This window comes from Diadema antillarum, unplaced genomic scaffold (genome assembly GCF_040938485.1).
Source record: "Diadema antillarum isolate AM-2024a unplaced genomic scaffold, OU_Dant_1.0 scf00000128, whole genome shotgun sequence".
In the NCBI taxonomy this organism is placed as follows: domain Eukaryota; kingdom Metazoa; phylum Echinodermata; class Echinoidea; order Diadematoida; family Diadematidae; genus Diadema; species Diadema antillarum.
The window spans coordinates 4,576,368-4,594,150 of NW_027271017.1; the positions used below are offsets into that span (position 1 = coordinate 4,576,368).

At 39.8% G+C, this 17,783-nt stretch overlaps 1 protein-coding gene across 1 annotated transcript in view; it reads left to right on the forward strand.

The window, feature by feature from the left end:
• LOC139720496 (rho guanine nucleotide exchange factor 11-like) overlaps window positions 1-17,732 on the forward strand; it is a 219,763-nt gene extending 202,031 nt beyond the window's left edge. Inside the window, exons 28-29 of the mRNA XM_071631850.1 lie at window positions 16,290-16,370; window positions 17,261-17,732. Coding sequence (XP_071487951.1) covers window positions 16,290-16,370; window positions 17,261-17,732 — 553 coding nt within the window. The remainder of the gene's footprint in view (window positions 1-16,289; window positions 16,371-17,260) is intronic.
• Window positions 17,733-17,783: the final 51 nt, after the last annotated feature.

The following is a 17,783-nucleotide window of genomic DNA, read 5'->3' on the forward strand; positions in this document are numbered from 1 at the left end:
ACTTGTATCCATGGGTTGGGGTTAAGATTTTGTGGAAATGTCTTGTTTTGGCCGATAGTGCTTTCTTCCATTTTTTTTTTCCTTTTAATAGCAAAACTTGATGGTAGTGTAAACTAAAAATCATAGTTGCATGAAAAATACTGCATCTATGACCCTAATATTTGTTTGTACATGTACATGTATGTGCATGTTTTTGACAGGAGGACCATGATGCATATGAATATACCAGAGGGATTTTATATATTTTGTTTACAATAGAACATAGCGTATGTTGTAGTAATTAAACAAGTATTATACATTGTAAGTGATCAAGTGCTACTTCCCTTGTGATGCACAAATTTGACGATTTCACGATGCGCCAAAGAAAAAAAAAATTGCTGTAAATTTTTCTGTTCTTGTCCAGTCTTTAATTCAGGAAGATATCACATGTACACATACGCGCCAATTCTGATCATACTGATCTATATCCACTCCCTTCACTTCAAGTTACTCGCTGTCTGAGGACGAAAGTCCTACATGTGCGGGGATTTCGGTAACCTGAAGTGTACATGTATATGCAAGCCAGTATTGCGAGTGATGCATAGAAAATTAGCACTGCCCTTTATCTGCCCATTCAGTCGTGAACACTAAATGCTAGGAAGTATGCGACAAAGAGTACTTCTTTTACCCGTGGATGTAGTATGTATGAATAGATCGAAAGCACAAGTCAGAGGGGATAGGAAATTAGAGAAAAGTCGAAGAGGATAGGAAATTTATTCCGGATATCTGACAATGTGTTGTGGTCAACGAATGATTGTTTGCATGACAACATACACTGCCTTTCAGTTTCAGACACCGATCAATTGTTTAAAAAAAGAAAAGAAATCCCTCCGCGTCAAAACTTTAATAAGTCGTTGACTCCTTCCTCTTGTACTCTCTCCAAGGTTGTGTGGTTTTTATTGTACCCAACACGCTTTCTCTTTTTAAACATCTTTCGTGTCTCGTTTAACAAAATCGTTGCAGAACTTGAACTGTTCTTCCCCTAATGAATCTAATTGTGGAAGTTTGCCATTAAGTCTGTTTCAGAGTAAACTGCTCCATGTAATCCGACCTCTCTGCCGCTAACCTAGAAACATGTAGGCCTGTCTAACACTGACCAGGAATACTGAAATTTTGAATGATTATCGCGGTTCCAAGTCCAGAACTGCAACCTTCACTAGGTCCACCGTAAACACTTGATAAACTCAACCCTTCAGAAATCACATATTAGGAGAATAACCACAGTGGATCACATGCTGCATCTTCTGCTACAGCGTTGATAGAAATAAAAACAACAAACAAACAACAGATCATGTTGTTTCGTTTTTTGTTGTTCGCTCAAGGGTTTTGATATTGTATAAACAATAGAGAGATTCACAGCAAACTGTATCACATTGCATCAAGTAGAAATGTAGATTATTTATGAGGTTATTTGTTCATCAATGATTTTGATTGATGTGTATATAATTCAGTAATACTCTGTAGCTGCTTTAAAAGCAAGTACACCATGTACATACGTAGTTTGAATAACTCCCGACTTTCTCGTATTGAAAATGCGAGCGACACGTTCTCTGCATCTGTCTAGTTTCTCCGCTGCATGGAAGATCTGCGACGTCTGTCGGCTTGTCGTTTTGTTCTCTTGCGCTGTCAACCAGTAACGCCCTTCTATCCTGCGATAACATTTGCCCATGATACCAAATGAGACTGTCTTTTAATTGTTTTACATTTCATTCCTCTTACTTACCAACTTTCCAATGATGCTATGAAGACTGTCGAAAAGGTAACCACGGGATGGCATGGTTTATGTGTCCACATTTCCACACACACAAAAAAAGATTTATGTCCGTCATCAGTGGTTAATGTCCAGACGTTTTGTCAGTATTGTTAAGTGTTATTTTAGTTCTGTCGAGTCATGCCATGTGCCGTTGTGGTTTCCGTGCAAATCCCGACCCGCCCATTCCACCCTGAATCCCCTGTTCAACAGGGAACCCCCGGTCATCAGTCATCTTTTTTTCGAAAATGGCACCCTCATTTTGTTCGTTGGCATGTACGTATGTTGTTGCACGTGTACATTGTATGTTGTGATTAAGATATTTGTAACTAGACATTTACCTTTAAATACAAATGAGATTCGCATATTGGGTCATTATCTCTTTGTGTGCCACGTTAGCACACCAGACTAACTCAAGTAGACGGCTTTCCAACCTCGCGCATTTTGCTCAAACGCACAGCCGTGCACAAACCGAACGATAAATCACATTTCGTCACAATACTGTGAAAAACGGCACATGCAATCCCCTTCCGAACACATATTTCAATACTTAAATCATAGCAGAGCTGGCAATTTTCTCTACAACTTTGCTGTACGCTTCTGAAAAGAACAATAACTTGCCTTTATGAAAACAGGAAAGTTTTCCAACTGCGGTCACGTGTTGCGATTGCGGAATAATGCAGCACGTAGGGGGTTTACACCGTGGCACACAAATGAGTTTAGAGCAATGTTTCTATGGATGTACAGTACATGTACTTGTTTGTGGTATGGGAAAATTGTGAATGCATGGTATTTATGGACGTGGCTTTGTTCTCCAATCTCGTCCGACGATTATGAAATGTTGGAATGGACTGTTCGCCAATCCGGAGATGGTTGGCGAGTTTCTACTGGGCTGGGAAAGCCAGTCGCCGGAGTCGGAGAGAATGATTCGATGGAGGTAATTGCGCTTCAACGATGGAGATGATGAGGGGGCACCGCCGTTTTGTTTCAGTTCAAAGCGCTTTCAAAAGAACTTGCACCAAAAGTAGCGAAAACGCACTAGCTGTCACCCAGTTTGGCTCTATTTTCACATTTTGCTGTCATATACCCTTCCACCAAATGTCTCAGGAACCACCCCCGCCCCATTTTTTTTTTTCTGACAACACGGAATTTGTAATTCTGCCAAGAATAAGGCAATGCCTAGTCATGAATGAAGCTGTCAATTATGGCGCTGTTCCACACAGAAAAAAAAATGAGAAAAAAAGAAATGTGCCCCTGTATAGTCTAGAATGGATGTGATTCCTCTTTCTCAAATTGCTTGAAGTTGCCTCAGAGTCGCCCAATTTTGTAACTGAAAGGGGATATTGGCTGTGTGTTTTCTGCAACTCATTTCGGAATATTTCCATCCCTTTTTGTCTGTTGTGGCAGACAAGTCCATATTTCAGAAAGAAGGCTATCGCAGCCCAAAAAAATTTTAAATAGAAACGAGAGAGGCGTAATCCCCATATATTCCTCCACGCAGACCAGGGTGAAAGCATGGTTCGCCTCTTTGCGACTTCAGATCGAAAGGCTAGAGGGTACATGACGGTCAGTTTATGGAATGGCACACATTTTACCACAGACGCTAAAAGTCCACCTTTGATTTTATCACTGCAAGACAAGGGAGAATCTGGTTTCTGCCCTGATGCAGTGAAATGCCAATTTCCCGCTCACAGCATGTCTCCTTTGTTGCTTTTGAATTCTAGGCATCTGAACTTTCGTTTGAACATAATCTCCTTTATTTCAAAATGTAAGAGTGAGAATGTCAAAATCTCGCAGATATTTTGCGCACAAATGTTTAATTTGTTCTAGAGCGCTGCAGACACTGCATGATAAATGATGGAATAATCACAGTTCCTTATAGATTCTTCTCTTTTTTTTTTTCTCCCCCATCCGGAAGAAAAAGGAGTCACTTATTATTTCTTTTCTAGATTCATCATTGCGTTTGATCGCCACGAATAACTACCCACTCTTGGTATTATTCGGTACTGCACTTTAAAAGTCGATGACATATTGTATTTATAACCCCACCCCCCCCCCTTCATTACGTTGACGAAACCTTACATGTGTATGTCAGAGGATGAGTTGCTTTAATTATACGTCAAAGTGTCCATCTTGTCTCGTTCTTGTATCTGCATTTCATCATAGAATGCTAAATTTGTACCAATAACAGGAAGCCGAATCCATTCAAAGACAGCAGCGAATGTGGTCGGTGTCGATCACAAACTATGGAAAACAAAATTTATGGATTTTATTTATAGTCGATCTTTGTTCTGGAGGATGAAGAGGTGAATATTATGGGGATGATGACTTCTGATTTTCCAGGGAGCAGTTATCTGTGTGGCTTCCTGCAAGTCTGTATGAAGTACAAAGTTTCTTCTTCTTTTTTTTTTGTTCAGTTAGGTAAATGCATGGGACTATTATGCATGCATTGTGCCATTTTCCAGGCACACAATATGTCATAAGTTGGGACCTGTAGAATAATTTTGTCACTTGTTCGATTCGGGATCGAGAACAGCGGTAACAGAATAAGAAATAAATTTCCAGTCGTCCTATTCAGAGTCAAAGTTTGGGCATATCGCCCCACAGTGGAGGTAGCTAGAAGCGTCGTGGTTGCATTGTTGGAGGCAACATTTCACCATTTCATGAGTTTCAGGCATACGATGTACACCTGTATATTGGTCGACTCGCAATTTTTAATTTTTTTTTTCTAAAATGAGTGGCACATTGCGGAGCAGCTTGGAGGCTTGAGTTGTAGCCATTGTGACAGACAGTCTGCCAGTCCTCGAGTTGTCTCTCCCAGAAGTTTTGTCGTTATGCGGTCCGTGCGAGTCTCACGCCGCGTTGCTCCACGGTCAGTCGTGCAATCATCTCCGGTCCTTGGTCATATTTATTGTTTTGTGTGTGTGTGTTGTTTTTCATATCAGCTTCTTATTTGCGTGGCCGTTATGTCGGATGGTACTGTTCATTTTGTACATTTATCACTTTCGCTGAATCTGGTTGATTTTTTTATTCTTGTGTTTCAATGATATCAGCGGGTCAGACTCTTCCCCTTAATATACGCTGAAATGGTAAAGTTGTCACATAGCATGTACATGTAATTCATCATATTGCAATTACATTGTACTTGATAAGGGGTTGACTCTGTCCTAATTTTGCAAGAATAGGGCTGATCTTATGAAATATGAAATCCAAATCGATATATACAGATATATATATTGTAGCAAACTGTAGCATGCAATGTTACAACATGTCCAGCATACACCTATTTGTATATGTGTATGGCATTGGATTACGATTGATTTTTTAAGACGTGTTTGCGTAGCGACTGCAGTCAGTCCCAGGGAATAAATTGTGACTTCTTTAGGCCACAGTTAATCATTGTTACTTTGTTCTACCTATTTTGCATTGTGTATTGTTTTCTACCTATTTAGAATGATAATTTTGACAATGTCTGATATTTTTGTTGTTTTGTTGTATATTTGTGTTATACTTTGACTTCGTGATATCAGTGAAAAATTATTTCATTACCGGTAATGCTTGTTGTACGTAAACCGCTAATGTTATCGCACCACCAGAACTGTAATGTCATGTTCGAAATGACTATTGAGTTTGTTCGGTGAGATTGTATTCATTTTGGTCTTGCGTTTTTGTCCTTGTTTTACTTTATCCGTATATCATTTGATCTTGATTTTTCTTCACTCCGTTATTATTTTGGTATGTCTTTTATTCTCTCGTTCGATTCAATTACTCCTCTTTTCTTTCAATCCCGTACCCCCCCCCCCCCCCCGCCCCACCCCACCAAACATTTAAAAAAAAAATGTTCGAAACAAAATGATAACCGTAAACTCCACCTGTCGACACGTGGGCGCTGTGACCTCCCCTTGCCTGTGAATGTGGAAACGAATGATTCTTGTGTTAATGTGCGCCATCTTCGTCCCGTGACTCGACACCGTGTGTGTGGCCGTGTGCGCAGCATCGAGCCAGGCTCACACACCGAGTAAGTCACGTTTTCGTGGGGGTTTTTTTTCTGTCATTTTGTTTTATTTTTCTTGTTTAAAAAGCCCCCCTTATTCTTTCTCATTTATGTTGTTGTCCATTTATTTTGTTTGTCTGTTTGTTTGTCAGTTTGTTGGTTTGTTTTTGTTTGTATTGTAAGGGAACCCTAGATTTTTGTCATTTAATGTATAAGCTGCTATTTTTGCGAGGATTTAATTTTTGCAAAAATTGCAAATGACTGTTGGACCGTGAATTTAACAACATGCAAGAATGTTGCCATGCGCTAGGCTAATAGTGCACTTTGAATAGCCTCGGTGTCAATACACGAAAACAACATCTGGCGAAAATGTCCGTGACCTGCTTATCCGCGAAAAATATCTGCACGCAAAAATAAGAGCTTATACAGTATGCTATGACGAAGTTTACATAAGGCCTGAGTAGATGCATATACTGTGTTTCGTGTAAATATTTGTGTGAATGAAATGTAGCAGTGGTAATGGGCTATGATAGAATGTACATAAAGAACAATTTATGCTGTCAATCCAATTGCAAATTTATCACAAAGCCTTCTTACAGGGGCTCTTTCTTTCACTCTCCCCCTCCCCCCTTAAAAAATATGTTCAGGTTTATATTAAGAGTTCAAGCTGGGATGTTTTCATTTTAGATTCTGTGAATTAGGGAAGAACTATTTGATTATGCCAAGGAATAGACAGGAAAAAAAAATAATGCAAATATGTAAATGTTAGAGAGAAATGTGTGATAAGGAAGTTTATGTTTAATTTTATCATTGCTTTTTTTTCCCTCTAGTAGGAAAAAGTTTTTTTAGCTCACCTGAGCCAAAGGCTCAAGTGAGCTATTGCGATCGCCCTTCGTCCGGCGTCCGTCGTGCGTCGTGCGTCGTGCGTCGTCCGTCGTCCGTCGTCCGTCGTCCGTCGTCCGTCGTGCGTCGTCCGTCGTGCGTCGTGCGTAAACTTTTTACATTTTCATCTTCTTCTTGAAAACCCCATGACCGATTTTCATCAAACTTGGCAGGTAGCATCCCTAGGGGGTTAGGAACTCAATTTGTTAAAATGGGCACCATGCCCCACCCAGGGGGCCCCCAGGGGGGCCCAAACCCCCCAAAATTAAGGAATCTGTAAAAATCTTCTTCTCTAGAACCAGAAGTGATAGAGCTAAGTTAATACTATGAGTTAGTACATTGATGACTGTAGTTTCAAGTTTGTTCATGGCAGAATCAGGGGTGCCCCCCTTGGGACCCAGGGGAGGGGGGTGGGGAAGGGGTCTAATGGGGCCTAAATTGTACATTTTCATCTTCTTCTTGAGAACTCCATGACCCATTTTCACCAAACTTGGCAGGTAGCATCCCTAGGGGGTTAGGAACTCCATTTGTTAAAATGGGCACCATGACCCACCCAGGGGGCCCCAGGGGGCCCAAACCCCCCAAAATTAAGGAATCCGCAAAAATCTTCTTCTCTAGAACCAGAAGTGATAGAGCTAGGTTAATACTATGAGTTAGCACATTGATGACTGTAGTTTCAAGTTTGTTCATGGCAGAATCAGGGGTGCCCCCCTTGGGACCCAGGGGGGGGGGGGGGTGAGGAGGGGTCCTAATGGGGCCTAAATTGTACATTTTTATCTTCTTCTTGAGAACCCCATGACCCATTTTCACCAAACTTGGCAGGTAGCATCCCTAGGGGGTTAGGATCTCAATTTGTTAAAATGGGCACCATGCCCCGCCCAGGGGGCCCCCAGGGGGCCCAAACCCCCCAAATGAAGGAATCTTAAAGAATCTTCTCTAGAATCAGAAGTTATAGAGCTGAGATAATACTATGAGTGAGTACATTAATGACTGTAGTTTCAAGTTTGTTCATAGGAGATCCAGGGGTGCCCCTCTTGGGGGTAGGGGGGGGGGGGTGGTTGGAAGGGTCCAAATGGGGGCCTGAATTGTACATTTTCATCTTCTTCCTGAAAACCTCATGATGGATTTTTGTCAAACTTGGCAGGTAGCATTCCTAGGTGGTCAGGATCTCAATTTATCAAACTGGGCACCATGCCCCACCCAGAGGGCCCCAGGGGGCCCCAATTCCCCCAAATTAAGGAATCTTGAAAAAATTGGGCCCTTATTGTACATTTTCATCTTCCACTTGAGAATGCCTCGTCAAATTTTGGTAGAGCTGTGAATAATTTAGATTAGTGACTGCGTAAAAGGTGAACTTGCGATACTCAGGTGAGCGCTAGACCCGCGGGTCTCTTGTTTTTGTTTATTATTGACATGAAAAATATTACATGTGTAGATGGAGACAGACATGGCAGTACATGAAGGGCATAAAATGCCTTTATACGATTCCACTCACTTTTGCCTTTCCATATGAAAACTGGGCAATGCAAACTTTTAACCTACGGATACTGCTAATCTTACTTTCATCAAACACTGCCGTGCATCAAAGGCGAGCGTCAAAATCGGACGTTGCTAGGAGAGCCTATTTCTGTTGGAGATTCTGCCATGTTGCCATCCAAAATGGGATAACCCCGTTCAATACTCGCCGGTGAAAGCTGGTAAAACTTACAAATGATATTTGAAGTATGAAATTAAGGCAGTTTCTGACATACAGTGTAAACAACACCGCAAAAGCAGCAAAAACAAACGTCAAGAAGAGGAAGGCATTAAACCGAATCGGTACGTCCGGTTGCAACGGCAGATACTCGCTGGTAGCCAGCAGTGTGACGTCATCACAGTACACTCTCCAATAGTCGTTGAATTGCCACAATAGCCCTGCCCTCTTATTTACGTTAGAGGATGTCGAATGACCATCAAACGGTGAAAGAAAATTCCCGGGAATTTATAAACACACAGGCATGCCAAAATCTGTGCATTACTTTTTTTCTCGTAAAAAAAAAAAAAATAAAACTATAATCTCTTTCGTGCAGTTTTTTTCAGCAGTGTTCTCAAATGAATTAAAAGCATAGAAAAAGTTGCTTGTTAACAACAGTTTTCAAACCTCGCATGGTAGAGTTAGAATTTTTGTAGAAGGAAATCACACAACAGTTTTAATAGGATAATATTCTTATCAAATGGATATTTTGAACTACTGTTCTTTGTAAACTAAAATCTCTTACACTACTTGATCTTAGTTATGATAGTTGCCAGTGAAAAATAGTGAACAGTCTGGGGTTGAGGGAGGGGGATTTGACTTATGATTATACACATGCTCTGCAAAATAATTCTCATTAATATTATATTCCTATAATCTTGCTAATAGATGTAGAGAATGCTGATGATATCAAGATATCCAATATGATTATGATATGATATGAATACGATTATGATAATCACAAATATATTTCTTGTGATGCATTTCTTTCATCAGTCATCATGTGAGCATGTTGAAAATCCTGTACATCCAATTTCATTTGTTATTTAATTTCTGGAATTTTGTCGAATTCTCCTGATTGTAATCTTTCCAATGTTATATAATTTGCTCTACTAAATTCCCCCCCCCCCCAAAAAAAAATGAAAAACCTATGACCGTAAGGGTCACAGTGCAGATGCTAGGTGTACACAACTACGAGATGATCAAACTTCCAAGTTTACTTGCTGTCAAGCGTGTGCCAGAAACAAGGAATTTAAGCACAATGGATCAATTCAAAACTGCCAAACAGTGTAGTATTACGCTTCATATGAGCTTTAAGAGTATCCACTTCTGAAACGTTCCCAGAAATTCTTTTGACATTAACTGGTAGGAGTTTTGATATCAAATGTTCAATTTCTTAAAAATGCCAAGTTTCATTGCTTTCTCAGCTATAGATATAAATACTTGTGAACACAGTGTATATGTATGTACAATTCATCTTTTTGCATAAGGCTGTAGACTATCATGGTCATTAAGGCTCTTTTCCCACCCCCCCCCCCCAAAAAAAAAGAGCTAAGTACAATGTACATACATGTAATGTTTGCCCGATAGTACACTTTGCAATGTGCACTATTGCATTTATATGGATATGTTTGTGTGTTTGAAATATATCTTAATGTAGCAAATTTGTATATTTTATATGGTGCCTTTGAGTTTGTTTTGGGGATTTTTGTTTCATTTTTGGTTGGTGGTTTTTCTGTGATTTTTGTTTTAATCTTGGTTCACCCATTTTTCACCATCTCCCTGTCTCCAATGTGGCCTCTGTTTGGTGTTCCTTCCAATAGAAACAGGTAAAGTTCAAACATTTCATTGTCTTCCAAGCTGCATTTGGTTTCTTCCGTGAGACAGCTCGGCCGCTATATACTCCTCCTTTGTCTCTGTTCTACCCTGTACTTCCCCCTCGCTTTGCTGTGTGTCCCCGGCAACGTGTACTAACAGATTTTTTCGACACCTATGATGCTACACTGTACACTTAGCCTCTATAGCTAGGCGCCTGTCCCAATCCTTTCATGTGACGCAGCCGAGACTTCTTTCGTAACTTTTCTAAAAGCGGTGGCACATTAATACCTGTGTACCTTTTAGCAGCTTTCGAGAAGTGGTTGAGGCTGAACTCCCCTAATCTGCATGCTACTTCGTAGTAAAAAAAAAAAAAGAAGAAAAATTTCATTATTAACAGGACTTCACTCTTATGAGAGAAACTGTTTGCAATCATATTTCTGAAATGCATTTCCAGACGAATTCAGAGTCACTGAGTGTTTGCGCACACATCCGCTTGGAGATTACAAGCGCATTCCCAGGATTGAGCGTGACGTGACCTCTGACCTGCCATTGGCCAAACGTGACTCGAGATACACGTTTACGAGGAGTGCGAGTCACGTTTGTGTGCAGACTTGCAACAACAAAAAGTGACAGCATTGGCGTTAAAAGTGCATAGAAATATGTTTGCAGAGGGATTCTTCATAACTGTGCTAGTCCTGGTGGTAGAGGTATATTTATACTGTTTGTGTATTATATACAATACTGACAAACTTTACTTGTAATCATTAACTTTATTTAAGCAGAATGCTGAGGTTGTGCCATGTGCAAAAGTTACATCTTAGACTGTATAGAGAACTTGGTGGATTTCCCTGTAAAAGTTACCCATAAAAAACGGGGGGACAAAAATGTCTGAAGATGACTTCAGGTACCAAAAGAATTTTTTTTTTCAATTTCAGCTCACAACTATCAAACGTTTTGGTTTGTGAAAGGGATTCTCCTGTTTACTTTACTTTCTCTGACTATGGAAAAATACCTCTCAGTGTTCAGTATTTTCCATCACCCCACAATGATTGGTTGGAGGGTGTTCTTACCTTATATTCTTTTGTTTTCGTCCTCTTTCTTAATTGGGGGGGGGGGATGAAGGGGATGAGGGAGGGAGCCAAATGTAGATTTTGATATTTAAAGTTGGTATCACATTTTTTTTTAACTCCCTGATGGATATCATACTGTAAAACCAGAGATGTTAGCGAGAGTCGAGATTTGCAAAATTACAATGCTCTGGAAAGTTCTTGTCTACACCATATGCATTGAATTTGAATGCCAGTGGCAATTCGCGAAGATTTCATGTTGTGAAAACGACTGTTGGCTCCAATTCGCAAAAATTTCACGCCGCAAAAATTCCTTGCTGTAGAGTATTCATTTAAGTGGAATTTGGAACCCTTCTATAATCAGGAGGATGAAGCTTGAATGAACGTCATGAAATTTGGGAGAATTTTCAAGGGTTTGTCATCAAGTCCTGATTTTTTCTTTTAGATATTTTACTCTCCTAAATATGCTTTTTACGGTAGACTAGCAGTAGAGGCTGTTTTAGCAAGCTTTTTGAGGGGGCGGTCTGCAATGCCTGAGTCTCGTCTATCTCAGTATGCATGATTTCTTTGCTGGCGGTATAAACAAAATATGTAATCAGGGATGAATCGTGTCTGCGGTACGAAAACTCCCCAACGGAGCCCCCGAAGGGCCGTGCAATCGTGGGATTTGCCAGATGTTGTTGCTCGCGAGGTCCCTTCTTCCCCCTCCGGCGAGATCTAATGTACTCAATACTCCTGCCAGTCCACTCTCTGTAGAGGAATGCTGGCTTGTTGGCTTTTTTTGCTGATGCATGCCCAGCAATCCAGCGAAATGTTGGCAAGACTGAGGTCACAACGGTCACGGTACCACAGCTGGTTGCTAAAAAAAAAAATGATATGAAGCTTACTTCGTATCACTTTAACCCGGTGAAGACGGGTCCTGAGAATACTCAAGCAGGACAATACTATGGGAAATGCGTGTTATAGCAAAATCAGTCCATCCTCAACAGGTTTTATTCGGGACAGTGTATTTCTAATCTATCACTCTTTCCTTTTGCATCCAAGTACCAATATCACTGCTTGGTACTAGTTTATAGAGCAGATCAAAAAGACTGTTTGATGGAGCTAGGCAGGGTACATTCCTGCCTCACTTTTCCCAGATGTAAGCTTTGAGTGATACGCTGATGACAAAGAAAGTGAACTGCAATTACACCTCCAACGTTGAGACCAATGTTGGGCAGGGGAATACGGTTCCCCTCATAGGTTTGCATTGACTGACCGCACACAGAAACGATTATATGGCCATTTCTCGGTACGCCGTGTTGCTGGTAAGGAGGCGCGCATGGGAGAGGAATGGGACCAGTGAAGAAGTGTTGTTCGGAGAGCTGCTTTTATAGCGGTCAGACTCACAGGCACACTGCCGGTCATTATGATAGCCGCTGGTCACTAAACCGGATTATTACGATTTGCTCTATCAATGCTAACCTGTGTGGTATACATATTATACAATGTATTAGTAGCAGTGCTTTATTCGTCCTCACATACATGTACACCACTTTCTATTCAGTCTACTCTTTGCGTTTTGAAACTTATTCTCCTCCTTGTTACGTGTCCCGTCACCTGTAAGTTTCCATGCATCGATCTGTCAAGATCTTTTTTCTTTTTCTTTTTTCTATGGCGTATGAATATAGATTTTGCAATTTATGACGGTCAGATAATATTTACCACACTGAACAGCGGTCAAGCCACTAAATCAAGCACAAACATACACTGTATATAGACACACTGTACATGTATAAACATAATATGATATGTATTAAGTACTCATATTTTGGGGGGTCTCTGCACTCACTATAGTAATTAGTGCTTTATGCCTGCGAGCACCTGTATTACAATAGCAAGGTTTCTACATTACCCTCCTCTTACACACAATACACCACGCTTCTATTTACTTCTAACATTGCACAGAAATCATAGACACTCTTCACCCAGTAATCATAATCTACTTTATAATTTAATTTGATTTAATTGTTACTGCCATATCGCCCTCATTGATACAATTAAGATCAGGATTACGCTGCCATTCCTTGGTTAGGCTAAAGAATGGGTCATTTATTTTATGAAGGTCAAAGGTCAGAAGGTGGGAGTTTTGTTGTGGGATATATTAAAGTCAAAGCAGACCAGTACCATGCCATATTGTACAGTTTCTTACAATAACCTCTTACAATAACCTCTGACCTCTGTTTCTTACAATCAACCTCTGACCTCTGAACCCTGACCCCTTAAGACCATTGTTGAAGGCCAGTTGGCCACATGAAATAGATGATCTTGTGAATGCTATCATTATTATTATTGTTATTATTATTAGTATGATTATTATTGTTATTATTATTATTATTATTATTATTATCATCATCATCATCATTTAGGTTTTATTTATTTTGGGGGGTTTTCTGTTTTTGTTTTTGTTTTTTACTCTGGCTTCTTTATGCATTTCTTTCACTCTCTTTTTTTTTTAATTCTTTTTTTCGCAACTTATACACTATTTAGTGCTCCTATCTCCGATAGCAACTAACAGTACAAAAGTGCAACTAACTCTTTAATCACAACAATTATCGTCAGTGGCTGTGCATATACCATATTCTTTAGTTTGCCCTGCTTCATGGAAGCTATTAATACTCTATCAAATATTTATGTGTATGCCATATATTTCAGGAATATATTTTTCTTGCTAACTAAGACTCATAAGGCAACTTTATGAGTATATAAATTTGCAGTCGAAAATCATGGAATGAGAAGCGAGTGTTAACTTTTTAGGTTGAGAACTTCCCATTTTGGAGAGAATGTTGATTGCTTTTGTTTTACAAAAGGCAATATTTTTGTGAATTGTTTGGTCTTACGAGAATAAAAGTTGACTTGAATGATTTGTGTCAGTATAACCACCATGAAATATATGGCATATACAATTGTTTGTTTGTATTGTATGTGTGCATAGTTATAGCTACTATCTCAGCTGTAGGATTGCCACACTAGTTTGAATGAGTGGGACTAGTGGCTGAGGTGTGATGCAGCTGCAAGTTTTTCTTACTCTTTTTCGATATGATTTCCAATTACGCTGCTCTTCTAACCTTTTGTTGCTGCTTTATTAGATTCACTGCTGTAATTTGCTGCTTTCTGAAAACAAACAAATAAGCTGAAAGACTTAGCACTGGGTGTGTTTGACATAATTATTACAGCATCAGTGGATTTTCAGAGAAAGTTGACACCTTAGAATCATATTTTTACATCTTTTCATGATCAGACTATAATCGCATCAGAGATCTGACAAGCACTTGTTGGTCTGTTTCGTTGCTGTTCATTAGCTGTATTTGTCCTTGTGGCAAAGTTTTAACATTCTGACAAACTGTTACAATTGCAAATTCTGAACAGCGAATACTCAACAACCAAATCTTTTCATTTGGGTCTCTGCTTGTTGGATTGGTTTACCTGGCCAAAGCTGCTGGAAGATAGATGTATTTTTCAGAAAAGGATTATTTCTGATGCAAGTTTCGATTAGAGGAGGGAGAAAAGAAGCGAGTTTGAGGGGGGAACATAATTTATGACGGTTGAAATGAAAGTTCTTGGGAGAAACTGTGGTAAGATTCCCTCGTTGTAATACAGCCTTCCTCTTATAAATTCCGAAAAGCAAAGCAACAAATTACAAATTTGACAGGGCCTGTCTCAAGATTGATAATGGAAACAGTCAAACTTTCTAGGCAAAGAAGACACCCCCGTGGCATGAATGGATCAATCCAGGCATTCTCCCTCAGTTTTTGCACAGTGATTGGCTGGATCATATATTGACACAAAGAGAACAAACATGAATTATTCATATGCCATGAATGACAAGGATCATGAATTATTCATGACTTCATTATCTTTACCTTTTGAATATTCATGAAAGCAAAGGCTTGTAGCATAGTGTGTCTTTCTGCTTGACCCAAACCATAGCAAAATCCAATATGAAGATTTATACTGTACCTAAACACTGAAAAGGACCACCATCCAAAAATGGCATTGACATTATACACAAGCATGTTGGAGATGGTAATGAAAATTTTAAGTGGAGATCAAAAGTGGTATTTGGAGTTACATGTATTGTTAAAGTGATTGGGAGAATTTTGATTGTGAATCAGGCTTATGAGGGGATATTGTATCTCTATTCACTTCCACACTCTGTATTCATTGTACAGTAGGCGAAAGTAGTGCAGAAAGCTACATGTACACACCTGTGCAAACCCATTGAGAAAGGAGTGTACACAACATATCTTGAGTCATCATTAACCTTTCTGTGTAGGCTTTTGCAGTGCTTAACACACACACATACACGTTCACACTTTTCTTCAGCTGAGCTTAGTTCATTCACGTTAGTCATCTCTTTTTTGATTTAGCAAGAAAGTATCAGTAGATAAATTGTCTTTCATATAGAGAAGGGAAGAAAAATATTCAAGGGTAGTTATCATATTTTTCTTGGTAGTTAGAATGTTTCTATGTGGGGGAGATGCTGATTACTGATTTTTTTTTAATACAAATATACAAATTTGTATGACTGATCTTAACTTTGAAATGAATATTCCAAGTGAAACTTTTGTGTTAGTGAATTACTCATTTGAGTAGAGCAATGGAGTCTAGTCCTTGATGTTTTCTTGTCTCGTGAGGGAATTTAGAGATATGTGCGTGGCATTATTAACACGCCAAATGTGGAGGATTTTGGTTTTGATGGATCCAGAATATGCAATATTTTCTCAGTGCAGAGCACCTGTGAATGATAGGTGCATTGATAGCCACGCCTAGTCTTTCCCCCTTTTTCCTCCTAGACCCTTTTACCCGTAACATTGGAACCCAATGCCCAATGCTCCAATGCCCGCAGCAGATTCAATGTAACCAGTCATGTGGCAAAGGAACGATGAGGGTATATGTATTCATTAAGTCTTTGCACTCGGCTTTTGGTATTATTTGCTGCTTTTCTCTCTTTTTTATATTCATTTGTTTACTTTTCCAATCAAAGAGATGTACAAGTATCATTATTATCTTGTTTGTTATCCTTGCATGCGCTGTTACCGTGTTCTGCATATTCTGGGCTACATTGTTTTGTTGCTATGATCTTCAAATAAATGATCTTAATTTATCATTGATGTTGTTATTTTCTTTCCCCTTCCCAACTTCCCCATTGCTATGCGAATGTTGCTCCACCTTCCAAAATGGCAGCGATGTCGATATGGATAACCAATCGGTGACCGACGTGCTAACGAGGTCACAAGCCAGCTCCTCATCAAGTATTTCAACGGGGTAAGTTTTCCCTCTCTTTTTCCCCGTCATTGTCGGTGTTTCATTTTGCAGGTTTCATGGTGTTTTCGTTCTTTGCTTTTATCCATCTTGAAATTTCCGTCCTACTTTTCCACAGCGTGATATCAAGGACATTTATCCCTAGAGGACTTACTGTTTTGCGTTACTTAGACAATCATTTCTTCATTTTGATGCAAAGATGTCTGTTTGAAAAGGAGGTTGGTTATCGTTTTTCAGGAGACAAATATCAAAGTGACAAAAATCTGTGTTTTTAGCCAAAGTCTATTCTTGCAAGATAAAATGTGCAGCTTCCTTGTGGTATTCTTACAGATCAAGATTATGAAGTCAGTGTGATGCTCCTCCCCCTTCTTTATCTCTCTCTCTCTGTCCTTCCATCTGCAAATATATTGCTCCATCTGTCCATCCACTCATCTATTTATCCCCTGTCCGTCTCTGTGTCTATCCAACAATCGATCTATTCATCCTGTATATTCATCCAACCGTCTCTCCGCACATCTTCTTATCTATCTATCTATTTACATATATCTGTCCATTGTTTATCTATTTGTATATCAACCTGCCTTTCTTTCTATTGGTCCATATGTCTATCTGTCTATCCATATATCCGTCTATTTATCCGTCTACAATTTGTATCTGTCTATCTATTCATCTATCTATCCGTATATCTATCCCTCTATCTGCATATCTATCTATCTGTTTATTTGTCTGTCTATCCATTCATACAATATCTATCTATTCCTATATCTTTCCGTCTGTGTATGTATCCATCTATCTATCCCTGTCTTTGTATCTATCCATCCATCTATCCCCCTGTTTGTTCTTTCTTTCTATTCATCTGTCTGTCTATCTATCCATCTTTTTCCCGGAAGCAGTCAGGACTCACCGAGGACCTCCCTGGAGCACCTTGCCAGACAGATTGACGAGGACGACTCCGACATGGAGGCCGAGGCGTCCACGCCCAACTGGCAGAAGAGCATCGACAAGGACATCGTCCGGAAGCTGAAACCCAAGGAGGTCAAACGGCAGGAGGTCATCAATGGTGAGACTGGTGCACGTTTGCCGTGCTCAGAGGGGCTCTTTCAAGTATTGGGTATTGATATAAAGATGGGTCGAGACTGGTGTACAACTGTATGTCCCATTGCTCACAGAGGTACTCCTGATTGCATGTGTATTTGTTTGATCACAGAAAGACTTGGGCGCTATGCTATGATCACAGAGACACTTGGTATAGCGTATGATGGCCCCAAAACCATGAGCTTTCAGGTGAACGAGATTTTGAGCCATTTTTGTTTTTCCTTCAAAGGCAAACCATTATTTCGAGGGAAAAGCTCAAAATCATGGTGATAATGATATGTGGCCTGAGAGCTTTGTTCCCACCATGGGTGGAGGGGGATT